Genomic DNA, 27,792 nt, shown 5'->3' with positions numbered 1-27,792 from the left:
GGATACTTTTGTGCCTGAGGAATTCTAGGATTTCGCAGGCTGGCGGTCCTCTTTGTGCTTCTGATAGGAATCTGAGGATGGTCGCTGGGTGGTTTGAGTGGTAAACATCTGGTAGGTGTTCTTCTTTAACTTCCTGCAGGCCCACTATCCCTTATTTGCAGTTCCAAAATCCAAACAGCCCTGGACACTGAAAACATTTCTGTTGGTTTCTGGGAAATATCAAGAAACATTTGATAGCAAAACCTAACCTGAACAGATTTGAGAGTATTTCTGGTTGTTAGGCATAACCCTTAACTTAACCACTGCCCAGAGGTGGCAGCCCCCTCGTGAATGGGTGTCACCTGTGGAGCAGCTGCCTCTGACTTTAGAAGCTGCTACAAGTCTTGCTATAATGCCTTGGTAATGAGGAGTCCCTTCTCTTCAGAGAAGCTGGTCCAGGAGAAGACGGGCAGATTGTATCAGTGAGAACTGAACTGGATGCGGAGTTAGTTCTTGAGGGTCCTCTGGCCCCACTTTCACTCCCACCCCAGAGAAGTCTAGAATGTTCCTGGAGTGAGGTATTATTATACAGAAGGTGCTTAGGACGGTGTAGAGATACTAAGGGGTAGAGAGGTTGATGTTAATGTTTGTAGGGAATTGTCCTGGGATCCTGTCCTCTCTCCACCACTCCTCCTGCCTGCCCGCCCGCCCAGCACAACTGACCACGTGTAGTCCCACTCTTAGCATAGCATTGCTGGCTGGTGTGGGTGTGTGTTACTAACTTGACCTCACCTTCTTCTAGTAGATCTTTGTGTCTGAGCACTACACACACGTGGACATTCTGTTGTGTGCACCAGCTCACCCTGGAGGAAGAATTTGTACCTGTATTCCATCCTTCGTCCTAGCGTCCTGATAGCAGAAGTGCAAGCTGTTGTGGGAACTCATGCCTCTTCTAGAGCTCATTAAAAGTATGGTTCTTTTTCTCCCTGTTTGGTTAGCAAAGGCTGAATTCTCCAGGGGGATTCATTCCCTTAAGAACTTGTCCTCCCTTCTGGTTAGACCCAGCTCACTCTTGGTTAGACTTTGGCATCACGTTCGAAGTCCTCTGCTTGGCCAGTGTTATTTTCTTTTAGATCATAAGGACATGGGTGGGATTGGCCAAGGAAATGACTGTCAGTGCCAGATGAGAATTATTAGTTTGGAAGTCTGTTTCCATAATTGTTTCAGTGTGATTCTGGGTCCCCATATGTGTGTTTTTAGACCATTGGCTTTATAAATTGGAATGGTGGAATTAAAAAAATATGAAATATACTTAAACAATTAAGAGCATATTTTTGAATTTTTGTTTTATGAAGTTCTAGTTGGGATGATGTTTCCTAAACATACGAGAAGTGACTGAGCAGGTCTGGTAACTCAGTATCCCCCCCGTACTGATGTGATCTCATCTTGAAATTTCTCTCCTTGCCATATTGCCCTTAGAACTAAATTCCTGACAGGCTCTTATTATTACAGGATACTTGTAACTGTTCTTGCATTAGACAAATAATGTTGTTGTGGTTTTTTTGAACAAGCAAGACCTGACTTGCCTTTCCTGGGTTCTTGTCGCTCCCGCCCCTGCATTGAAATAAACAGAAAGTTGTGCTGACTGGTAAATGATAATTACAGGTGCGCCTTGCAGGCTGTCCTTCCTGCATCCCCAGTAAATACATGGAGTGGACAGTGTAGCCCACAAGGAGAGGCAGTCCTTGGTATCTAGCAGAAATTAGGCGTCTCTATTTTCCTCGAACCCCCACAAGGGGTTGATGGGCAGTAGGGGTGGAAATATTGACGCAAATGAGCTCCTCATGGTGGATCCAGGAGAAATAAAGAGGTAATGAAATGGCAAAGGAGTAAATGTCTAGAAATGCAGTTTCCTGGGTCCCACCCTAGATCTGAGTTGGAATCTCTGGGGTGGGACCCAGCAATTTGTTAATTAACAAGACCACCAGGTGATTCTGATATACACTATCATTTGGGAAGCTCTGCTTTAGGAATTCACAATCTGTAGACTTTCCTCAGTAAGTCTAGCCATTGAGGTGATGCCATCCCTGCCCACAGGAATGTATGTATCAGCCTTTGAGTCCTCTTAGTGCAGAGGCAACAAGGTAGGGCTTATCTAGGTATTCGGGACCATTCTATTAGGCGTTACCATGAGCAAAACCCATCAGAGTAGGTACCTGCCAAGTAAGAGCAAGAATGAAACCTTGGGTGGTACCTGGGAACGTTGAGGGGTGGGCTGTTTTGTGGATGGGCCCTCTGGAGACAGGAGAGGGCGCAGATGGATAATATTAGTGTCTCCATGTCAATGTCACCAACATCATTTTTATAGGAATAATGTTCCCTGTGATATAAGATTTTTTCTTGGTGACTATGCATGTGTCCAGAGTAGGTTCCCTTTGCTAGCCTAGAGATTTAAAAGATTTGGCAAATTTCCTTTCTGTTTCTGCTGGGTTGAAATAAAATATTGCTTAATTGGAAGAATTGGAGGCATGCGTAGCTCTTCCTCTCTGATGTTCCCTGAAAATGCTGTGTGTATTGCACACTATCTTGATAGCCATTTTTGGATCTTTTAACACATTTGCCCCTTCCATAGAGTTTTTGTCTGTATTGCATCTTGGAATCCCTTGTCTGTTTCACTTATTGGAATTCTAGACCTTTATTACCCTTTGTGTGAAATAATTTACATAAACATCTACCTGCTGATAATACTTCTGTTGGTAGGAATTAATTCTGTGAAGTGTAGATAAATGAATACAAGTGTGTTAGAGGTACATTGGCCATTGTTTGTAAACTTAACTTATGGCTTCTAGTTTTTGTTCATTGTTTCAGTTAGATAATGGTGTATCTACATAAATATTTAGGATCAGTGAAGGCTGATAATGAAATAGAATTTAATCATGTGGTAAATTTGAATGTATGCATATATTATACTGAGTCTGTATTATCAGTATGGGTTTAATATTCATTTCACATTCTTGGAATTTTAACATGGGGCATTTTAAGCAGGGTATTTTTAATGTGCACATTTAAGAAACTATTTTGCAGTTTTCAGTTTTTGTTCATGGATGTGATCTGGACTGTAATAGAAGATAATGGGAAAATGATTCATTTTGTTGATTTTTTTGTTAAACAAGAGCTTATCAGAAATACATGTTTAAAGTTTATATAAAGTGAACTTGAGCTTTTCTTATTTTAGTGTTAGTGTATTCATGATCCTGTGGTTGTAATCATCCAAAGACCCTATTAGGGATCCTGTAGATTATGGTATCACTGAGTACTTTTGTGGTAGGCTAGCCCTGGGGAAGTAATAAACATGACCAACATTTAAGTATAGTTTGAAGAAAATGATAAAATTATCTCCAAACTGTCACATAGTAAGTTGAAGCTAATGATACAGATATAATTATACTTGACATAATCTCGTTTGACTCAAGGGTTCCATGATGTTTATTGTATATTAAGAGGCAATAGCATTATATTGCTTGAGAAGTGATCAAAGCAGTTTTTTTTTTTTGTACCATTTCCTACTCTGAGAAATCCATTAAAAAAAAATTTTTCTCTCTAAATGGATTACTTCTTATAGGCTTTCGCTTACACTAGGCAGTGGACCTTCCTAAACTTTCTCAACTTTCTAAACTTTGCTGGCTACTTCCAGAACTTGTACATGTGATTTGTGGTTTGAGCATATACCTGTGTATTCCAAAGTGATTATTTTCAGAAGATAGACTTTCATGCAGAATCTCCACCTAATCAGTTTCCTGCGGATTTTAATTGCTTCCACCTTAAATGTGCATGGGGGACAGCCCTTTTGAGGCCTTTGGCAATGTGGTCTTTTCAAATCTACTAAAGGGATGATAATGAAAGAGGTGCTCTGTATTGATGTGGAGACTACCCATATGCCATTGGCATGGGCCCTGTAGAGAGAACCATGATGGTACCATGATGCTGAAGTCTGTTTCCCTGACAGGAGCTTTCACATCAATATGATGAAAATTAAGGCATTCCTTTTATTCTACTTAATGCATTTATATATCTTTCTTTAAAAGCTCTCTGAGATGTCTTTGCCTTGTTTACTTATAATGGAAAGTTGTTAAAGCAGAAATGGATGTTAAAGTCGGAAATGACTTTTTTCCCTACACACACAATATTTTTAACTTGAATTTTCTACTTACCCCTGTTTGTTTGGGGCTATTTGCAGTGGGAACCCACTGGGGTACTTGCCGTGGAGGCTAGCTATGAACCTTTCAGTCTCAGCACCCCGCCTAAATATGGTGGCATATCTATATAATTTGGAAAATATAGAAAAATGAAAATGAGAAAAAAATTACTCATATTCTCATCAGTGTAGTAATAAGCACTATTATTGATATATTTGTAATGCAATAATTTCATTTGCTTTTATACTTGTCCAAATTGGTATATTATCACATTGTAAACAAAGAACTATGTCAAATTCTTCATTAGTATCTGTTTAATGGCCACATAGCATTTCAGATCTGCGCATATGCCTACTCATTTATTTCACATCTGCATTTATAATACTCTTAGGTGTTCTCTATTGTTGAATTTTAAGGCTGTTTCTAATATTTTGCTCTTTTTAATTATCCTTTGGAGAATGGCATGGCTAGAAGTGGTGTACTCCTGGATGAGTTGTGGATGTTGGGGGCAGAATGAGGTTCATACTCAGATCTTTCAGCCATCCATTTTCTTTCATTCATCTGTGAAATAGGGATCCTAACCTCTTCCTTGCCAGACTTGCTGTAGAGATTAGAGATGGCATATACAGTTAGGCACCAAGCATAATGCTGCATACCCAAAAGATTTGCTTAGAATAATTTTTTGAAATGACCTTTTATCGTGTTCACCTATGCACAAGACAAAAAGAGAGAGAGCCAACTTTCGAGAAAGGCAGAATCTGCATTTCTGTGTACTCCCTGTTCTCTGGCTCTGGTTTTTCTGTGGGAGGAAGTAGAAGCCACTTTGAGGACAGGCCCAGGCCTAGTTACATTAATGCCCCCTTGCTTACTCGACTTCCATCCCCTCAGTGCCCACCCATCCTTTTTGCACTGATGGGGGCTCAGTAATGATTTGAGGAATTAAATCAACTGTTAAACAGCTTCTGGAAAGGAAGATGTTTTTGTGTCCCCCTCCCCTTTTTGGCTTAAAACTTGCTCTTTTGACTCTCTTAAAGCACCAATAAAAGCGTAGAAAGAAGGGGTGTTTTCTCAACCTTTGGTGGTTGCACATGTATGGGGAAAATACATGGTAGAATATGCAGGCAAGACTATCACTTTGACAGTTGTAAGGATATTTCAGTAGTTTATAGATGAAACTAAAAGATGAAATCTTTAGTACCTGCCACTGAATAATATATCACGAGAAGGTAAGGGGATATTGATTTTTGAATAATTTTTTTAACAAGAGACTGCTACCTGTTTATGTAGACTTGCTCAGAGGTGTGTGTGTGTGTGTGTGTGTGTGTGTGTGTGTTTTAGAGATGTATAGTTTATTCATTCTACATTCAAGATGTGTATACAGTTACCACTGCTGCCTCTCTGCCCGTACCACCCCCTCACCGGATTCCCTGTGACCCAAGGCTGGGACTCGCAAGTGACTGGTTGTAGATGGCAAGGGACATGGAGGAGTCAGTCCTCACTAGAGACTTCAAGAGTGACGTGGAAGGTTTTAAACGGGGGTAAACTACTAGTTGCTCCAAACGATAAAATCATCATAATTGAAATATTCAAAGGTGTATTTTTTCCAGCAACTTCACAGAATTGCCTACATTGTAAACTTTTTGTGCCATTTTTACCTGCCTAAGGCCAACATAAAAATGCACTTGGCTGTAAACTAACCCATTGATTTTTTTTGTGTTTGTTAAACAGCAGATATATATAAGTGGCTCTTTTTCCAGTGTTGGTGACAAGTGATATACTTCAAAGTATGCTTCATGCCTTTCAGTTTATCTGGAGGACTGGAGTGTATGTTCATATTCTTTCAAAAATCTTCAGTAGTCATCCATTTAAGGCAATTTTCTGGGCAAAAAAAAATTTTGGAACCCTTTTAGGTTTGTTATTGAGGTGAACCTGGTCATGAAATTATAGGGTTCAGTGCCTCAGTGAAGAGTATATATTATAGTTGAAGCATGTATATAATTATTTTTGGTATTTTCATACCTTTTTTTAAACTCCTAAAAGTAGTACTTGCTCACAGTAGAAAACCTAGAAAAATAAATGTGGAGAAGAAAATAAAGGTAATTCATAAATGTTATCTAGCGAGAACCACTAATAACTTTTTAGCTATGATTCCCCAAATCACTGCCATATATATTTTGAATTAGCCACTTTTTTAGATCCTGCTTACTCCTTAATGTTACACTCTGAATATTTTCTCCCATCACTAGTCTTTGAAAACTTGTCTTTATCAGCTTTATAATATGCTAGTGTATGATTATACCATAATTTATTTAATCACTTCTCTATTGGACTGGGAGGTTGCTTCTAACTTTTTCCTATATATGACCATAAACTGAAAGGGAGCAATCATTCTTCCTGGTAAAATGAAGTTATTCAATATGTACTGGGACAACCTGTGACAGGATGATAGCTTTGTTCATTATTAGCAAAGTGCAGAGAGTGAGTATAGGTAGTATATTACCTAACTCCATAGGTAAATTTATTTTGACGGCATGATGAATTTGATAGGCTGAGATTTCACTAACCCAGAGAAATGTTCATTGGAAAACTGTTTTGTTGAAGGTTTCCTGATTCTTTTCCACTTTTACTACCATAGTCAGTATTACAAAAAATACTGATAACCCCAATAAAAAATACACACAAAACAATAAGGAAATAAAAAAGACACTTAGAAAGTGTGAGAGAAGAAATAATAAACTCATTATGTTCTAATGAGTTTCCTTTGCAAATAAATATTTCCCTACCTCTCTGATTATTTCTTTGGGATTATTCCTTAGAAATAAATTTGTTGAATCAAAGGGTATCATCTTTTTAAATGCTCTTGATACCATATTGCTTTCCAGAAAACGTGTAGTAATTTATCTTTCCAGTAATAGAATATTAAAATCTGCCTTTCTTTAGAAAGTGTTAACTTTTTTGCATATTCGACCGTTTGCAGGATGAAAATTGTTTCAATAATATTATATGTATTTGTGTGTTTATTTCTTCTCTCACACTTTCTAAGTGTCTTTTTTATTTCCTTATTGTTTTGTGTGTATTTTTTATTGGGGTTATCAGTATTTTTTGTAATACTGACTATGGTAGTAAAAGTGGAAAAGAATCAGGAAACCTTCAACAAAACAGTTTTCCAATGAACATTTCTCTGGGTTAGTGAAATCTCAGCCTATCAAATTCATCATGCCGTCAAAATAAATTTACCTATGGAGTTAGGTAATATACTACCTATACTCACTCTCTGCACTTTGCTAATAATGAACAAAGCTATCATCCTGTCACAGGTTGTCCCAGTACATATTGAATAACTTCATTTTACCAGGAAGAATGATTGCTCCCTTTCAGTTTATGGTCATGATGCATCCATAAGAGGTGTGGTTGAAAAATGAAGCCCTTTCTAACTGTTCTTCTGTTATCAAGGTATCCTTGAAAGACATCTTTATAGCTTGTGGTTGCACAAGGCAGTACCATAATAATCTAGCTGCACTTGGGACATAATCCATCTTGAAAGCTTTGCTCGGTGGAAGCAACTCCTGTCTCTTCCACCTCTCCCTTGCTGCCCTTTAAAACATGTGGATCTCAGCAGAGATTATGTAGTCTGATAAAAATGCGTAAATAATAGGTGCGTAGAGACTTCGCCTTTCGACATTCTTGTTTGTCATACAACACTTCAGTGAGTCAGATGGACATGGTCAAACATGACCCCATTCCGGACATGCCAGGACTGACCTTGTTCCATGTGTCCCAGTGGGTTGGGCAGTGGACAGACTCAGAAAGTTGTATTAACTCTCCCTTAGAAATGACCACGTCTGTACTATCTTTTTGCTTAAAGTTATACAGGTGGCTTAAGATTACTGAAGAGGACTTCCATCCAATATTCCTTAAATCTAATTGCCATAAATGCAGGACTGGCCCTGCCATCCATCTATTAGAGGTAACTGGGGCAGAGTCCAGAATGTTCAGCATGGAGAGTCATGTTGGGATTGAAACAATTGAGAAGCTTTCCTCTCAGAAGTTTTTCAAAATCAGAATGGATTTTTTTTTTAATTATTAAAGAGAATAGATTTTTGACCAAGATTTCTTGGTGACTTCTCTTGAGAGAGCAGATAGATACTCATGGATTTTTGCCTAGTATTTTAGCATCCGTTGGTCTCCCTAGGGATCTTAGAAGTATCTGGTTTCATTCCAGCTTACAGGGTCTGCCCTTTGGCCATTGATCTTTTGCAGTTTCTGGCAGGTGCAACATGCCCAAGATGAGATGATGTCACCCTTCTATTTTTCTCTTACAGGTAACCTATTGTGTGCAGATGAGATGTCATGTTTGTGAGTTTTTGAGACAGATTTTTCTTTTGGACTTCTCATTCTCCATGAAAAATACGGAGGTGCCTAACATACTTTATGGTCCAGTTTATGGTTTGCCCAGTTTAGACATGGATTTGGAAGCCAAGCTTAACTTCCAAACTTTCAGTATGAGTAACACTTAGTGACTGGGATTCAGTGATGGCAGGCCGCTCAGACTAGCATTTGATATGCCCTTGGCAAGCTTGCATGCAGATGCATAATTATGGCCTGGGAGCAAAGACTCAGGGCCCCTTGTGCTGGGTCCGTTGATGCTCCTCTAGGGATTGAAGCCCCAGTACTGTTTCACACTTTGAGAACATGTGATAATCACCTATGTCAGAGACCTAGAGGTTGACATGGACTCCTCTTGCCTCCTATCCTACCTCACCACATTCAGTTGGTCATCCATTTCCTTTGAGTCCACCTTTAGATGAATTCCCAATCCTTTCTTTTTCATCCTCACCACCTTTGTGTTTAGGCCTTGCACGTTCTTTGGTGCAGAAGCTTCCAGCTGGGCTGCCTGCCTCCTGGTTTATCTCATTGTAATGACTCCCTGGTCATGAGCTTTCCCTATTTGAGCAACCCCATGGTGATGGCAATGGTTCAGGCACCTCTGTCATTTAATCCTCCTAACAGCCTCCTCCTGAGGAAGCTCTGTGCCAGAGAGGCTTTGTGAGTTGTCCAAAGTCAGACTGCTACAGGGAGGGGAAGGCAGGGCTTGACCACCAGTGGAATGGCCAGTGTCTTTGTCGCATACAATCCTCCTTCTCCAGTTAACTTTTCTGTGCAAGACTGCAGCCCGGCCAGACTTTTTCATGTTCAAAACCCATCTTCAGCCCATTCCTGGACCTCTGCCTGTGCTCTTCACCCTGCCTGGAAGACCCTCCCCTTTCAGTCCTACATGTGCCCTCACACACTCCTTTCTGGCAGTGGTGCCCAGATGATCCAGTGCAGAGAAATCACTAGGAATATATCTTATAAATGCAAATCCTCAGGTAGGTCCTAACCCCAGAGGTTTCGTTACTGTAGGTCTGATGTGGAGGTAGGCACCTGGGTTAAGGGGAGTCAGGTGCACCCAGAGTCAGGAACAGCTGCCACCGAGTGTTGTGTTACTGGAACTCAGCACACTGTCACAATCACTACTTTATTTTGCTGTGCACCAATCAAATGGGGCAGGTACTGCTTTTACTTCCAGTGCTTGTCTTCTTGCTTGACATAGACCAGGCACTCAGCAAAACTGGATGTTGCATGAATCCTAACAGTAGTTTGTTGTCTCCTTGGAGAGGCTGAAAGGAAGAATGCGGTGCCTAAACTGCTTCACTGTGCAGAGAAAATGAAAGGTTTGCAAATAGAATTTCTCTTCTAATCCACATCTTCCTGCGAAGTGTTGAACATCATAGAGAGTAGCATTAATGCTAGCCCTGATTGTATGGAACCCCAGCCATTAGGACCATAGCTAGTGGCCAGGAGTGAATTTTGAGGTCCTTATTGTAAAGATTACCAGTTTGATGATCTCTGCTATTAACCCCATGGGGTTTCCCATGGTATGAGTAATAAGGAAGCATGGGACATGTAGTGTACCATGGTTGGCCTGCAGCTGGTTTGTACCATGAGGTAATTATTGTCAGAGTGAATCGGCAATCACAGCAGAAGTAGGGAGTCAGGAGAAGCAACAGAGAACCTTAGCACTCTCGTGAGAGAGAAAAACAGGACAGCGATTATAGTGGCTACCATTTATGGCCACTTCCATAGTTGCTTGGCACTGCACTGGGTACCAGTATTAATACAAAATTTTCTCTGTTCCTTACAATAACTCTGACAGTCAATGAAGCTGAAATTTGAGATTTTAGTAGAAGGGGCCAAGGGTAGAGAAGCATCTGCAGAGGAGGTATAGGTGGCCTGCTTGTCTACTCTCCTCTGTGCAGCCCATCTTGTTTGTTTTCAAGTACTGTGCATTCTTTGTTAGCTGTCCCCCCCCCAAAAAAAAACCCTTCCTTAAGTCCAGAAGGGGATAACATAAAAAGCAAAAGTCTCTACCTATTCCCTACATAAGTAATTGCTAATAAGTTCCTTGTGTGTCTTTCCTAAACTTACTGGTAGTCTGGTAGAGGAGGTGAGTCATATACACAAACATAACGAGCCATAACCTACCACAGAACACTGGGTTTAGAACAGAATGACTGATAAAGGGTGAGGTGGAAGAAAAGATGCTTTGGACCGAGACTCAGCTGACATATAAGAATGGAATGTGTGGAGGATCCCAGAGAGAGAGCTTCAGAGGGCAATAGGTGCTTCCAGAACAACTGTCTTCATCAGAGACCTGATTTCATGTGGACTGAATGTGAAAAGGTCTCTTGGAACTGAATTCATAATCACTCCTGCAGAGCAGACCTCGTGCTCAAACGTGAAGAATACCAGGGTTTAAACAAAATGCAGGCGTTTGAAAGAAGGTGTGGGGAACCTCAACCTTGCCCCCAGCTACACACATACACCCTTTTGTTTTTGATCCCTTTGAAACTAGAAAAATGTGTAGGAAATTATCAGGCCAGTGATAATCAAGAGTAGTTTCTCACACATAACACCGTGGAGAAAACCTGTTGGAAAGGTCTTAGGGTTTTATTCCCCCCACATCCAATGGTTTGGGGATGTTATTTCTGTTATTTAAGATGGGCTAGGCTATTATTATTATGAATAAGAAGTGAATATTAATTGTGCTGGGATCAAAACATTCTTACTATAAGGGATCATCCCGATCCAGTGGCTTTAAAACTTTGTGTAAAATTATAAAATCCAGTCCAAAAAAAAATTCTAACAAAGAAACCCCATATATACAATAGATTAAGATAGAAAGGGAAGCATGTGATCACCCTGCGGTAGTTCCGCAGAACTAAGGCTCTGTAGTCTGCAATCTGAAAACCAGTGATTCAGTCCAACCCCTTTATCTTGCAGATGAAACTTGAGGTCCAGCATGCTAAACATGACTTATCCAAGGTCACAGAGCTAGTTATTTGAAGTGTTGAGAAGATCTGAAGGTGTGGCCTTCCCCAAAGGTAGACACCTAGCACTGGATTTTAACCTAATTTCTTTGCTTTTGTAGTTTTTTCCCTCCAGTCTGTATAAAGGCAAAGGTAAAGATTAGGTCAGAGTAACAATAATGGTATAAGAGTTTTTGCAATATGGCAGAACATTAGGAACTCCTGTGCACTAGAAACTCCCCCCAGCCAGCTTTGTTGGTGGTCAGCTGGAGCAGATTGCAGCAAGCCCCTTTTGAGTATAGCCAGAATGTCGGATTCTGGAGCAAGCATGCTTATCCCTTTCCATTGCCCCTACTTCCTGTTTAACCTTGGGCAAGCCACCTGATATCTCCAAGTCTCCGTTTTCTCATCTGAAAAATGTGTCAAGTTGATAAGGCTTGAAGTACTGCATGTAAGCATTTAGCTCAGTGCTGGGCACAGACTGAATGATGGTTAGGCCTGGAGGTGGGGGTGGCTGAGGTGTTGTGGTGCTGGTTATGGTCATGGTGGGAGTGGTGGTGCTGGTTATGGTCATGGTAGTGATAGTCCTGGTGGTGGTGGTGAGCAGTCATGGTCATGGTGGTAGTTGTCATGGTGGTCATCATGATGGTGGTGGTTGTGGTGGTCATGGCATTCATGGGGGTGGTCGTGGTAAGTTGTGGGTATGGTCCTGGGCATGGTGGTGGTTATGATGGTGGTGGTTGTGGTGGTCGTGGCAATCATGGGTGGTGGTCGTGGTAAGTTGTGGGCATGGTCCTGGGCATGGTGGTGGTTATGATGGTGGTGGTTGTGGTGGTCGTGGCAATCATGGGTGGTGGTCGTGGTAAGTTGTGGGCATGGTCCTGGGCATGGTGGTGGTTATGATGGTGGTGGTTGTGGTGGTCATGGCAATCATGGGTGGTGGTCGTCGTGGGCAGTTGTGGGCATGGTCCTGGTCGTGGTGGTGGTCATCATGATGATGGTGGTTGTGGTGGTCGTGGCAATCATGGGTGGTGGTGGTCGTGGGCAGTTGTGGGCATGATCCTGGTCGTGGTGGTGGTCATCATGATGATGGTGGTTGTGGTGGTCATGGCAATCATGGGTGGTGGTGGTGGTGGTCATGGGAAGTTGTGGGCATGGTCCTGGTCGTGGTGATGGTTATCATGATGGTGGTGGTTGTGGTGGTTGTGGGCAGTTGTGGGCATGTTCCTGGTCGTGGTGGTGGTTGTGGGCGGTTGTGGGGTGGTCATGGTGGTGGTGGTGCCCTAGTACAGGTGGTACTGTTGTCCTGACCTAGCTTATTGTTCAGATTGTTGCAGCATCTTTCTGCTTATATTCTGATGCTCAATGCCCTGTCCTTGTGGTCCAGCATTTTACCTTCCTGAAACGGGGAAATGACTTTTTCCCCACTCAACTGGCCTGAGTAGTGCCATTCATAACTGTTCATTTAAGATCTTTATTAATTCTTTTATTTTCACCCACTCTTTGTCCAGTTCACTGGCAATAGTCTCAGGTCCTAGCCCAGTCCTTGGTATGACATGGGTGATCAGAAAGTATTTGTTGATGCAAGTGGTTCTGCTGTAGCAGCTGAAAAAGAGGAGGTGCCCGACTTAGATATTGTGTATAGTCCTGCTACTAATCTTGAATTTTATCATACCTTTCTCTTTCCTTAAAGGAGTTCTTGGTATGCTTATTACTTGACGTATCAAATGAATCACTCTTTGATCTTTGGAAATATCTTGAAAATTCACAAAGTAAGGGTTAAAAGTTATGGTATATCTGCTAAAGGATAACTGTCATGTTGTTGTAAAGTTAACACGATGAATTGATAGAAATAAGTCATCAAGCAATAGGTAATTAGATAAAGGACAATTCTGGGATTGAATAGAAGGGAGCCATTTCTGTGATTTTCAAGATCTCAAGTGTGAAACGGGAGAAATTCTCCTGGACCCTAAATTCTTATAAAGTGGTAGTTTGTCTAAATTTTAGCTCCCCCAGAGCATCAGTACTAGAGAGTATGAATGGACTTCAACTCTCAGCAGATAGTCCACATTAAGTAATGTCAAGTCTCTTCTTGCTAGAAATTTTCAGTTCTTGAGGGAACAATTACTGAAGATAATGAGATGTGTGCAAGGAACTCTGGAACTTGTAGTCAGAAAACCTGATGTTTACTCTAGACTTTATTCATGTCTATAACTTTGGGCAAATCTCTCTTGATTTTCTGGGCTTTAGTTTTTTGGTTTTGGGTTTTTATTTTTAGGTGGTTTTAATCTATAAGATGGATGGCAGGTGTTGGTTTAGATCATCAATGTCTATTTTACTTCTACTCAAAAAAAATTTTTTTTACCTTCACTGTATAAATTAGGATGCAAAATAAGACTTCAACTAAATTTTGGTGCTCTGAACGAATTTTATATGCCTTTTAATAATATTTCTTATAATCTTTTCAGAATCTGTGTTTAGAATTTTAAAACCTTAGCAAATTAATTCTTACTGAATTCGTTATTAGGAAGATTATCTTCAGGCTGTTTAAGTTAAACTGTGGATTTCATGACTTTTGTTTTAAAATAAACAAGCGTTCTTGGATCTGGTTGATAGAAACTTTTCTCAGTATATTTATTTAGCAGATATGAAAAAAACTATAGTTTGTGAAATTTATGCATGTACACTATCTGTGTTTTCATTTAGGTTTGATTACTTTATATTTTTTAAATGAAAAGTATAATACTATTAAATCTGAAATATTCTTTTACAGTGATCCATATGTGAAACTGTCATTGTACGTAGCAGATGAGAATAGAGAACTTGCTTTGGTCCAGACAAAAACGATTAAAAAGGTAGGTGTCCATCCTTAATTAAATGTTATTTAAGACATAAATAATTTAGTCCAATTAAATTATAATATATTTTGACTTTGTAGAAGTTTATTTTTAAGTATAAGATAGCAATATTTTTATTTTAAGCAACTTCCCTGCTATTAAATCTAAAAATTATTCATTGACCAAAAATTTTCAGTATTATCCCAAGATATTGATTCTGAATTTTAGTTAAATAATTGTAAGAACACTGTTCTCAAAATAAGTCTTATTACAAATAGCAATATATTTTTTCCTGTAAGGAATACAGAAAAAAAAGTAGGGATTTTTTTCTTTTGGGCTTTTATTTTTCATAAAGAAGTGTAAAATAGTTTAAATAGTTTTGAATGAAGTAGGATGGCTCCTGGAATTGGTAGGCACCAGGGTATAGTTTTACTTGAAAATGTATTTCCAAAGGAAGCAAAATACCTGCTTAGGTACAGGACAATAAATAAAATATATGAAAAATAAAGCTATACGCTTATGTACATGTTTTATTTTTATAGATTTTACATGCATTTCTTTGGAGATTAGTTTTTGTAATTATAATTACATCTTAATCACCCATCTCCATGTTTTATATATGTATATATATAATTTACCCATATATATTTTTATATATTTACCCATATATGAGGCCTTTATAGAAGATGCATGATTTCTATTTAAAATATTTTTACTGTGATTTAGCATGGTGTGTGTTTTACTATTAGTTTTCCTCAGCACCTTTTAGGGAGGGGATTAGATAGTCAGTTTGTCTGAGCGTTTCTTGGAGAGCATGATTGCTTTAAAAAAAAATTCTAACTCTCCTGCTTTGGTTCAGACACCTTGGAGCTCTGTCTCTTTTGTATAGGGAACAGTCATTGTCGTGTGCCCTCCACTGGCGTTCGGACTGGCATAAAGAATCTGCTCTGAAGCCAGGAGAGCGCGTTCCAGTTAGTGGGGAGGCTCCCGGTGCGCAGGAGCCATTGTTCCCGGGCCGGCGCGTTGCCGACAGGGCTTTCCTTTCCGCGGGCGTGGGGAGCAGGGGGGCGCCGTCGCTGGGGCTGCTGAGCCTTGGGTAGCCGACTGCCAGCCTCCGGGTTAGTATTTCCGCGCCGTTCTCGGGCTCTTAGCACCGCTCCCATCCTTGCCTAGTCCCGGCCCTCACCTGCTCATTCCTTGCATGGTCTCCGGGTGCGGGTGTTTCCGCTCGCCTGTCATTCACCTTCCTCTTCGCTGGTCACCCGGACGCTGGCCGGGGCCTACCCATTACCTCCCCTGGCTCGCTGCAACCTCGTCCCTCCTGCATCACCACCCCCAACTCCCCATTCATACCCAAAACCATGAAACCCCATGAGTTAGGATTTGAAATCACCGTTGACTTGTGGGTGGAGAAAGTGCTGATTTTTTAAATGTCAGTTCAGTGTTGTGAGTTCTGTGTTTTTATTTTTATGATGATGTATGCAGATATGTATATCCTTTGTCTTCTTCCTGAATATTAAAGGAAATAGGTTGATTAAAAATAAATATAATTCCGATTTTTAAAAAAGAATCTGTTGCTGTTGACAAGGTTTTGATTTTTCAGTCTCAAATTTTTATATATAATTGCTTACTTAAAAGTACTGTGCATATGCAAATACACACACATGTATGTATATATGTATGTTCATAGTATATGCTTAATCTTAATTTAAAGAATGCTTGGCAATCTATTTCTAGTCCATGTTGAGGATTAAGTATCCTTTCTGTGTTCCTGTAAGATAAATAAATACATTGATACTGATATGGATGGATAGATGGATGAACGGAGAGAAGGATTGAAAGATAAGTTGGTAAATATTTTTGTAACTTCGTTGTTTTGGGAAAAATAATTCTCTTTTGGTTTGTAACTGGTAGATTTTTTTTTTCTTCTTGCAAAATCTGATCATCACGATTATAACTTTATGAGATGTTCTTTCAAATTTCAATATTTGTATAAATAATGAAGACTTTCATCCTGCCCCCACCGGTTTCATTGCTATCCAAAATAGATTTGTTGCTGGTAGAGGGAAATCAACAAAGTTCATTTCCTTCTTGATAGAACAGTCATATTGCTATTAATTTCTTTGAAGGATATTTTTGTATTTTCATGATGGTAGCTCTTTGTAGGTCCCTGATGCTTTTCCTTCTGGCAATAGCATGCAATTTATGGCTTCCTATCTATTTATGAATCATCTGCTTTATAAATGAGCCCTGTACTAGTTTGACTTACAGAACAGTCTCAAATAATTGGCTAAATCTTCAATGCTGCTTTGAAAATCTTTTAGCTATTTTTTATCCAGAAAAATGTTTAAGAAAATATGTAGATGTCATTGTACTAATAACTATTGATGTTTTAAGACTACAAAAGATAATACAAGGTAATTTCTTTTACAGACGCTGAACCCAAAATGGAATGAAGAATTTTATTTTAGAGTAAGTTTTTCATTTTTGTGATAATATTTACTATTGATAACTAGATATATTATTTGACAGCTTCATATTGAGGGGAAAGCTGTAGAGAAATTATACTGTAAAAATCATTTTAAGAAGAAATATGGTTAAGTACTACCTTAATGTGTCTAAAAATTTATAAAACCATAAATAGTTGTCCCAAAAATCTGAATTTGTTTTATTTGGGGGATGAATTAAGGAACTAAAAAGAAAGTTATCTAAATATCATGTTCTCTTGTTTCGATTAAAACTTTTCTTTAAACAGTAAGATAAATATAATTAAAACAATGGCTTAGTTATTTCTAGAAGACATGGGTTATGATTTTAGAGATAGACTAAAACTGTAGAGACAGTATAGTTAACAAGAAGCACGAAAATGACCAATTGTGTCCTAATTAGGAGAGAAGAAATTTATAATTTAAATATTTGTCAGGTTTTAGACGGTAGCCGACTGAGAAATCAGAGAAACTGAGTCTGAGTTTAAAATTTTATTGTCCCTGGGCAAGGTTCCCGGTCCGGGTACTCAGGGTGCGGGCCGGGGGTGTTGCGCCCCCCTAGGAGCGGCGGGGTTAGATATAGGCTAGCTAGTGGGGGGTGCTGACGATGCCTACGGGGCCTCCTGTGGTGGGTTAGGAGTTTCGGGCGCTTTAGGGCCGGGGACATAGCCCCGGGCCGTGGCCGAGGGGCGTAACTACGGGCCATGTGCAGTGGGCATAGCTACCGACCGTGGCCGGGAGGGCATAGCTACGGGCCGTGTGCAGTGGGGGGCCTTTGTTTGTCAGGGCAGGTCCTGACTGGCTGAGTTTGAACAGCTGTATGCCCGGATGTTCACGGGTTTTAGTTCGGGCGGGGGTCTTCCAGCCAGAGGCTACCGGGCCAGGCCTTAAAATATTTAATGCGTATGTACATGTATAGTATAAAATTACTCCTCGTGTTTAAATATCACTAAATTAGGTAAAATTTTCCTAACGTTTTAAGTTTAACTTCTGGAATAACTATATGTAGAATTTTGTGAGTTAATTATGAGATTTCAGCTTAGTGAGTTTTTGTGGTTGTGGCTGTATTTTGAGGGTGGGAATTGGAACTGAAAATTTGGAAATATTAAACTGCTTAGCTAATTAATTGGAAAGATTTCTCTTTAAAATGAAAAGATATTTCAAATGTCTATGTAACTGTGATATTAAGACTTGCTTTACCTCTAGAAATGCTCCAGAATAGGTCTTCTGAACAGTGCAGATTCCCACAGAGCAGTATTGCCATTCAGTCCATTTAAGATTGGCCCTGACTTTTTTCTTTCAATCATAATAATATTTTATGTGCTCAGACTTGGATTATTCTACACATCTGTTTTGTATTAGGTTCAGAGCTAATGAAAAATGGCACTGATATTTTATTTTTATTTATTTAATTTTATTACATTTTTTATGCTTTTTTTCTCTTTGGCACTGATATTTTAATACTTGGTGAACTCCTACGTACAGTCTCTACAAGATGTATTTTAAATTACTCTGTGAAAGACCGAAAAGCTAATGGGGGAGATAGATGTCTTTGGACCTTAGTTAACTCTCAAATGTAGCTTTCCATTCGTAAAACCCCAAATTATTTACACACCTTTTTGTTTGACACTGCACTCACATTTATTTAAATTTTAGTACATCTGAATTTTTTTTCAGCTAATCTTGGGTATTAAAAAAAAGGTTTTGTTTTATTCATTCCTCAAATGTTTCTTGAGGACCTCTGTTGTCCTCCGGCCGGTGGAGGCACTCACCGGCCAGCAGCACCACCTTCACAGGGTTATAAGTGGATGCGGGACAGCCTGTCCACCTGCTTGCCCTGTCACTAGGTTAAGGCAGCCTCGGGGACCCAAGCACACGCAGGCTGTGACTCAGATGTGCTGCATTGCGTTTCCCCAGGAAGCAGCTGAAACCTGGTAACGGAACACCTGGGCGGCGTCTCCAGCACTGCCCTTCACAGCCTTAGTAACTTAGGAAAGAACTATCTCAGTTCTTTTTTTTTAAAATAAACATGTATGTATATAACATGAGATTTATTATGGGAATTGGCTCCCATGACAATAGGAATCAGCAAGTCCACATTCCATAGGATGGGCCCCAAATTGGGAACTCCAGGTAGGTTTCAGTGAATTCCCCAGGAGAGGCTGACTGGCTGGGGTAGAGAGAGACATTCTTTCTCCTCTCTTGGTTCTTCCTCTCTCGCACAGGAGAGACCATGCTTACTCCATCGGTGTTTCCAGGATTTCCGTGGGATGGTGTAAATGAGAATACCTGGCACCATGCCTCATCTGTGGTTGGTGCTTGGTCAGTTATACTGGGGTCCAAATGGTGATAAGGGTCACTTGGCTGAGGCTTTGGTAAGGCAAAGGGAGAAACAAAAAGCCATGGGAAGCCCAGTAGCGACGATGGTGGCCCTGTGTTACTGAAAGTGGGAATATCTTTTTTCCCTTTGTTTCTTTGTCTGGGCTCTCTCTGAAAACAAGCAGGTGAGACTTGGTTCAGCTCCTGGTTTGTCTGCCTGCAGGCAGTGGGATCTGCTTCCCTCTCATGGGCCCAGGACCATGTGATAGTTACACATCCTGGGATTGTGAGGATTAGATGAGATAAAGTACCTTTGATATGTCACAAGGCAGTAGTGCCTAAGAAGCACACAATAAGCTACTGCTACTATTTTTTTTTTCATTATTTTTATTGTCATCACTATAATTATTGTTCTTAGGCCTTAGAGATTTCTGTGTAGACTTTTGTGAGGGAGTGGCCTTGGTCCACAGGTGTGGGGATGCCTTTTGCACAGGAATTTTAGGAACTCTTTAAAGCTCTTCGGGATTACCCCTTCTTAGGTTGGTTAGAAGAACAACCTGGAGCCTTTTCTTCTGATGTGCCTAAATATTAGGGGCAGAAAAGTATAGACAGGAACAATGGAAAATTTGATTTAGTAGACATGGGATTCCAGAAGAGTATTCCCATTACACAATTGAACTGAAGCATTTTCAAATATCATTCTATTACTATCCCTTATTTCATCTTTGGAATGATTTTTATTCATCTTTGAAATACTGTTTATGTCCCTCATAGGTAAATCCATCTAATCACAGACTCCTGTTTGAAGTATTTGACGAAAACAGATTGGTAAGTGACTTACTGCTTTTGTATTTTGCTTAAGTTTTTAAAAGCTGAATTTTGAGCGTTACATCTTTGAGACTGTATTTATGTTGCACTTACGAAAGTATATATGCCCAAACAGAAGATTATTTTTGCCCCACCTTTGTTTAAAGTTCATAATTCCAACAAATATTTTCTTATTGCTAGGGTAGAAAGTTTATGTGTTTTTATCACAGTAAGTATTAATGAAAGTCTTCAGTGCTGGCATCAGGCCATTTTTTGTGCTGAAATGTGGGGACACCAGAAGAGTACAGGGATCTGAAAAGAGGCCATCTGTACCTGTAAGCAAACCATTCAGGGTTTTAAAATTCAGGCCAAAATGTAACACTGTAACCTATTCAAGAGGTTCTAAGGTGGGTCTCTTTGGAGAAACAAAAATCCAATTAACAGTGTAGAGCAAAAAAGTGAATCTGTATTTAGCAGAAAAATTTAAACTGTATTTTAAAACATGGTACTGTCTCAAGGGAGACTCTTAGAAAGTATTTTTAAAGAACCAAAGATATTTCTGAAGCATATAACCAATATACATTAACATTTTGGAATAGAAATTTTAGAAAGCAAATTTGGCTTAAGGTAAGATTTTAAGGAAAGTTTTGTTTTCTTTAACTACAATATACACATCAGATTCCCATGAGCCAAGTGTTTTGATGGTAAAACTGAGCATTGTCCTGAGAGTATTTTTTACTCTCAGAAGTGGTGTTATAACGCAGGTCCATCAGTATACCTTCCCTGAAACTTATGTGTCTTATCTGGTTAGGGGAATGTTCGTATAAGCCTTCCTTTTGGCAGAATTTAACTGAAACACCAGATTTTTGAGTGGCTTTATTTTAATGAAATATTTGGTCTGGAGCAGTGTTATAAAACAACTTGCTCGACTCCCTGTCGTTGCAGGTGAGACAGCTGAGGTCTGGAGCTTTACACCATTTAAACTGGGCGGTCAGTGAAACTAGTAGTGGTCGCACTGAGGCTGAGCCTGCTGGTTGCCCATTTCTCAGCCCAGGGGTGGTGAAGAGCCAGGCCTTTCACCTTCGTTAGGGTGTGTTTGATCTTCTTTCTGCACGTGATAATATTCTCCAAAGTAGACACATTCCGACCTGCCATTCTGATATCTTTCCTTTAAAAATATGTGTGGATTCCTTGGTGGATTTGCATTGAATTCAATACTTAGTACCTTGGGTGATATTTAATAGTACTGAGGAACTAAATCACTTCCCATTCTTGTTAAATTGAGTAGGAGAGTGTGCTGGGCCTCTTTCTTAGACCTCCGACTGTCCAAGTCAGTGAAGACTTTGAGTCAGTGCTCAGGGGAACAAAAATAAGTCACAGGAGATGTAGATTCACCCAAAGACTAATCCTTACTCTCAGGTTTATTCGGTACAGTAACACTTCTTCAAGGTGAAGAAAGAGTCAAATTTCAGGAAAAATTGCTTCTTTTCAGATGTTTTAATCCATTATTCAGATTTCTTCTATAAAAAAATTATTTCCCATTTCTATTATCTAAAATAATGTGGTTGGTGAGCTGACCTTGTCATGAGTTCTAAACTATACTTCCAAACCAAAAAGGGCTTTGAGTACAAATCTTTAAGAAATCCTGTGTAAGCACAAGCTTTATCTGAAAATTTGTATTTTACAATATTTAACACCTAACTCTTCCCTAAGCCGTCTACAGTGCTGTTACTATGCAATGAGTGCTGGTGGGGGGTGTGTGTGTGTCTTTGTTGGCTGTTAATCCATTTAAGACAATACGTGACTGTCCTGATACTTGGCAGTTTCAACATTAAACAAACTGGCTTCCATTTCTCTCCTAAAGGTCATTTTTGGCATTTAAAACACATATCTTTAGCAATCAGGTTTGGACGTGTGTAAATATGGGGTTAATCATCCACACCCTTGCCTCCAGAACTGTTGACAAAGTCATGCTTTGCAGATTTTAAAATAAACGTTTTGTCACTCGTTGCAGCTTGGTATTCTGCCCCTCCTAAATAAACCTCTTTGTTAAATAACCCACTTACTGGATTACGGAAAACAGTAAGTTTGAAACACATAGAGCATTTCCAAGTTAACTACAAAGTCTGTGACAGTTTTTTGAATGTCCACTTTTACTTTTAGTTCTTATGTCCCTTTTAGCCCTTTGCAAACATAGCAAAATTCTGTATTAGTATTGCAACTCTGGTAATATTGCTAATTCTAACTCTTCTGGAAGGCATTCGGCTCCAGGCATCATTTCTTCTATATGGTATTTAACTTAAATTAAAACAAAAGCTGCATGCACACTTCTCTTTAGTCTCCCCCCCCCCCCCCCTTTTTATTTTTGGTTTTCTCTCTCTCAATTGGGAGGCAGTGTTTTCTCCAGCTGGGTTTCCTTTTCTCTGGTGCTGCCGTGCTGACCATCTTATAGGTAAGATAAGCACACATATCTTTTAAATGAAAAATGTTAGTGTAGAAGCAGAGGGGGCCATGCCAACTGCCAGTGCTGGAAGTCATGCCCCTCCTCCTGTAGATGGGTCATGGTCTAATTATTTAGTGTTAAAGGGACACTAATTCAGTGGGTGTGTAATCTTATTTATAGTATGTTTTGTTTTATGTTCCATCATATTAACATGATGATATTATAAATAACAGAGAAATTTAACATCCAATATTTGTGCGTTTTCTTGCTTCGCCTGATTTTTTTTCATGTTTTTTTTACAGGGAGGTTTGGTGGGAGATGGTGGGGGTGGAGTGGGGACGACCACATATGAGCTTGTGTGTTTAATGCCAGGTCCCTCGCATTCGCTGGAGAAAGTCTGAGTGCTCTGCTTAGTTGAAAAGAAACGTCCTGTGAATGTGATGTGGTTCAGATTTATAGCCTCGTGGCTCAGACTGTGTTTGCTGCCTTAGTCAGCTGCGAGAGCTCCCTGCTGGGGCCACTCCTTTCTGATGGAAAAGCAGCAGCTGGGAAGGTGCTGTTTCAGGCTCTTGTTTAAAAAAAATCATAGCGAGAAGGGGGAAAACTCCACTAAGTCCACAAGCTGGCATTGGAGGGCGAGAAGGCCGTCATGTGGTTGCAGCCACCCTACCCTCTGTCACAGCGCCGATGAGAGCTTTTTGCTCTTATCCAATCCTGCCTGGAATGCCGCTGGCCACTTGGGTTATTTCTGCTATCTGCCGCTATTGGTTCTGCGGTGCTAACAGTTTGGCAGATGGGACACTTTTTCTTGGAGTTGATGTCTCTGGTTTTTGACGTCTGGCAGTGCTGGGGTTGTGGCTGCTGCTCTCCCTCTCCCTCCCTGCCCCCCGTTCACCATGGCCCATCGGCTTCGGTTTCATTTTGGCTCTGGTCGGAGCAACACAGCCCCCGAATCAGAGATCCTAGACCAGGAGAGAGACGATGACTTCTTCATGGCATTCCACACTCTACCACGGAGAAGCAGCCCCCACCCGTTCTCCCAAAATGGAGGGGAGTGTGGTGGTGGCCTGGGAGAAGGAGTGGGATCGCTCAAGCGGAGTACGTCCATGTTTATCCCTCAGCTGCCGAATAGTATCGATGCACGTCCAACCAGGAGCTCGTCCGTCCAGATCTCCCTGCAGCGCAAAGCTGTGAACGGACACACCGACGACTGCGTGCCGCCGGACTCACTTGAGGGCGGGCTTCTGTGCACACTTTCGGACTTCAGGGAGGATTTTACCACCCCAGTGAGAAGATCGTCTCAAAGCAGCTCCCAGGAAACCTCAGAGAGAGAGACCCCGGAGAGTTCTCCTCCAAGGATATCCAGGGACTCTGAACAACAGGTCAATGGAACTGGTCCTTGTGGCCACCGAGTGCTCTGTGCAGTTCCTGCAGAGCTCCAAGAGGATGCCATGCCCTCAGCCACCCCAGGGGTGGAAGGCAGTGGAGCTCCTGCAGGGCTGAACCTTGGTGGGGTCAGGATCCAGCACCGTGCTTCCAGTGCAGACACGCGCCAGGTGAGGCTGATGCCGTTGGGGTCCGAAGGACAGAGCAGCCCCTCTGTACCTGAGCCGAGGCGCTGGTCCCTGCAGCACGTTCCAGATGTTTCTGGTAGTCCTGGGAAGCGGTGCTTTGTGTTCCAGTTGCAGCAGTCCCAGCAGGGTGGTCTGGGTCTGGGTGGTGACTGCAACTTTGGTTTCACTGGCACGAAGGGCAATCGGTTGGTGAGGTACCCTCGTATTCGGCTGGAGAGGAGCACGTCATACCCCACCCAGCCCCGAACTGAACGAGTGAGCCCCACAGATGACCAGGGGCGTTCCGAGATGTCTCGCGGCAGCAGGATGACTCCAGAAATCCACAGGACGAATTCCATAGAGAGGACTCCACAGGGTCAAGGGTGTATGTTTAAGATCAGGCAAGATCAAAATGCAGGGCAACAGCATTTCAGAATTCTTGTAACTCGGGGGCCAGAAGAAACTCTCCAGAATCCTGAGGAGGATAATGCCAAAAGTCCTGGCTTGACAGTAGCAAGCGCCACGGTAAGTGAGCTGTGTTTACATGGGAGAGTAGGTCAGCAGGGGCTGATTCATACCCAGAAAGCTTATTCCGCAGTGTAATTAAAATAAACTTCGTCCTCAGCTTGGGGAGTTCCCCACCTTGGTCCACTGTAGCTTAATGGCTGGCTGCATTCCGTGACGATGATTTGTGCTCCATTGGTTGGTAGAGATCCATGAAACCAGTGAGCATTTCAGAAAATCTTGTTTGTGTACGCCTTCAAAGTCAAGAGCTCTGTTTTGAAAATTCAAACAAAACACCCTTTTTTTTTTTTCCTTCCGGATAAAAAAATTTTAAGAATTTATTACTTTGAATTCATCTGCCAAAACGCAAGCCAGTGCCTCAACATGTTCATGTTGGAAACACATTTTAAAAGTTGCTTGCCAAGATAGCCTAGGACAACATGTCCTTTACAAATAGTTCTAATAAAGGTAGTGGATATAGCACAATACTTGGGTTTAGTCTCCTAATTAAAATAGTGTGCTCAAAGTTTGGGTCTTCCTAAAGGACTTTTTGTTTTGCAGGGGCAGGGTGGGGGTAGTGGTGTTAGTTTTTCTTATGTAATTCATTTTCTTTGTTTCTGGTCCCATGAAGTAATGCTAAACAAGGGTAGTCGCACTTGTTGGACAGTGAGAAGTGTGTTTTTGAAGTAGGTGGACTTATGAACCCAGGAAAAGGCGAACGGTGATAGGGCCCCGTTAATGACCTGGTTGCATGCCTGTGGAACTTAACTCTGCCCACTTGAGTCTCTAAGCCAGGGATGCTGTATATAGATTAGTAAGTGCCCTGTCTCCAGCTGTGGAAACAGACTCCCTAGACAGATTTTGGACTTTCCTACTTGTGTGTTCTTATTCTCTTCCTTTCAGTGAAATGGAGTACCGAAAGATAGCTGCTGACTCCAGGCATGTGATGACTTTGCACTTGTGTAGTTTATAGTGAGATGGAAAGTTTAAATCAGGTTTCTTTTACTAGGAGTCACTAGCCATTGAGTGCTTTCTTAAAGAACAAGCTCTTTGTATATTGAATTGAATCTTTACCCCTGAATGTCATGTGATTATCAGTCTGAAGATATGATTATGAAATATCTAGGGGACTTTCTTTTCTGCTTGGATTTCTCTTGTGAATTGCCAGTTTTCAAAGTGGGTGGCTGTTATTCTAGAATTGTATCATCTTTCACTGCTTTGTGTTCAGAAATGTTTTTTTGCCATTCGAGTGAACTTTATCACAGCTCCATCATTGCTTTCAACTGTTTCACATTATAATCAGGTGCTAAATGTAAATATTATATTTTTCTTGGTTTACACAATTGTTTTTCCTTTTTTTCTTTTTCCTTCCATAAGCCTCTTTCTTTTATTATATCTAACCCTTTGTTAGGAAATGGCTGAGTGCTTTGCCTTGGTTTGAACCAATATCTTTTATTATGCAATGGTGCAAATTTCAGTAGCATTTTCATTCTGTGGTAGTCTTTAACCCCTGCCCCAATAAAGTATCATCATGACAACTGTAGGTTTCATTGGGCAGAATAATCCCAGGCTGAACTTTGAGAACATACCACATAAAGATGGATAAAATGCATTTCTTTAAAAGCTTATAACATTCAACTAAATGACCAAAAACTTAAATCATTTTGTTATTCAGTTACTGAGGACAGATGGATTTATTTAAAGCCTCATATTGGGCCGGCCACAGTGGCTCAGCAGGCACAATTCTTACTTGCCATGCTGGAGACCCGGGTTTGATTCCCGATGCCTGACCATATAAAAAAAAGAAAAAAGAAACCATGTTGCTTGAAGTCTCTAAAGTAATTAGAAAATAAGTGCAAAATACTAAAAATGATGTGTACCTTACAGGGGTTAGTCTAACTTGCAGGAAACATTGTAGAAAATGAATATCTACAAATTTGGAAATTTCAATTCTAGAGTAAAGAGCTATTCTTGGAGAGTAAGTTATTTCTAGTAATAGTAGTTTTCAATTTCATATATGTGTATTGTTGTACCCATACATAAGTTAGTAAATGGTTGGTAAGAAGCTGATTTTCTTTTCAATCAAAACTTTTCTTACCAAAAAAAAAAAAGAAAAGAAGGAAGGAAAGACAAAAAGAACGGTCACATAACAGCACAGTGCCAGCGCATGAGTGTTTCATTTGGGCAGGGTGTTTAAGTGTAGGCAACAGCTGCCGCGGCCTTATTTATCTTGAGAGAAAACATTCACTTGGGCGTCTGCAGTCTGGCTGCCACCGAGCTTTTCTGATGTTTCAAATATCTGCTGGTTTGGTCAGAAGGGTGTTTCATTATTATTTTACGTGAAAAATTAACTAAAATTGATTACAGTCTGGTATTCAAATGATGTCTAAAATCTTTCTTGATTTGGGAATACCACTCAGGATTCCTTTTACAAATGTGCTCATATTTCATGAGCTGTGCCTCAGACCTTATTACAAGGTTAAGTTGTTTAGTACTTTTATCTGTCTGTGCCTCCCAAACATCCAGCGATGACTAAATCTAAAATGCAACATGACTCCCAAAAATGTAAACCAGCTAGATTCTTCGAAAAAATAATAGGTAAACCTTTGGGGTAGTACTTCTTCCTCCCAGTCTAACTCACTCAGTAAAGGAGAATTGATTCTTCTGGTCATCAGTTATAATATTTTAGCAGCCTTAGAACATAGCAGCTCCGTTTGTGGCATAACTAGTAGTCATTCAGTGAATGATTTTGTTTTATGAGAGTCATTTTTGGGTTATTTGATTTGATTATGAGTCTCTTAGCTGCTTTAGAATTATTCTGAGAAAGTGGGATTTATCACCTTTTGTGCTTCCTTGCAACACAGTTTTGTGCATATAATAACTGGTAGGCAGTGTATTTTACAAGCTTGAGAAGCCAGTTTTCTAATCCCATTAATATCATTAAGTGTTTGCTAAGGGCCGTGGTGTATATAACCTGATACTAGCTATTTGGAAAGTTTCAGGGACTATCTCAGTTTCTTGCTGACACAGAGTTCATAACATAAACAGAGGGAGGAGGGACCATGGGGGTCAAAAATGTGAATTCTAGCCCCTACTACTATTACTGTTAGGGAAGGGAATGCTTTCTTCCCTATTTCTGTCACAGGTTCTCTGAACTTTTCTATCTGTGCCCTCTCAATGGACATACAGCTTACAGAAGTAGTTTAATGATCTTTTTTTCTTCTAATATTTTTATTAACAAATCTTCACACACATACTTTCCATATGTAATGTACATCAGTAGCTCACAATATCATCATATAGTTGTGTATTCATCACC

At 40.4% G+C, this 27,792-nt stretch overlaps 1 protein-coding gene across 16 annotated transcripts in view; it reads left to right on the top strand.

The window, feature by feature from the left end:
- The window catches only part of NEDD4L (NEDD4 like E3 ubiquitin protein ligase), a 356,789-nt gene that overhangs the window by 192,673 nt on the left and 136,324 nt on the right, over positions 1-27,792 (top strand). For 7 of the 16 annotated variants that reach the window (XM_077135363.1, XM_077135365.1, XM_077135374.1 and 4 more), the window contains 3 exons: positions 14,298-14,379; positions 16,795-16,833; positions 19,941-19,994. In XM_077135363.1, coding sequence (XP_076991478.1) covers positions 14,298-14,379; positions 16,795-16,833; positions 19,941-19,994 — 175 coding nt within the window. Of the gene's footprint in view, positions 1-14,297; positions 14,380-15,031; positions 15,480-16,794; positions 16,834-19,940; positions 19,995-20,918; positions 21,064-22,731; positions 24,495-27,792 lie in introns of those variants that run through there. The other 9 variants (XM_077135371.1, XM_077135369.1, XM_077135361.1 and 6 more) reach the window with 7 other exon arrangements.

This window comes from Tamandua tetradactyla, chromosome 18 (genome assembly GCF_023851605.1).
Source record: "Tamandua tetradactyla isolate mTamTet1 chromosome 18, mTamTet1.pri, whole genome shotgun sequence".
Taxonomy (NCBI): domain Eukaryota; kingdom Metazoa; phylum Chordata; class Mammalia; order Pilosa; family Myrmecophagidae; genus Tamandua; species Tamandua tetradactyla.
This window is presented reverse-complemented; position numbering and strand designations above follow the sequence as displayed.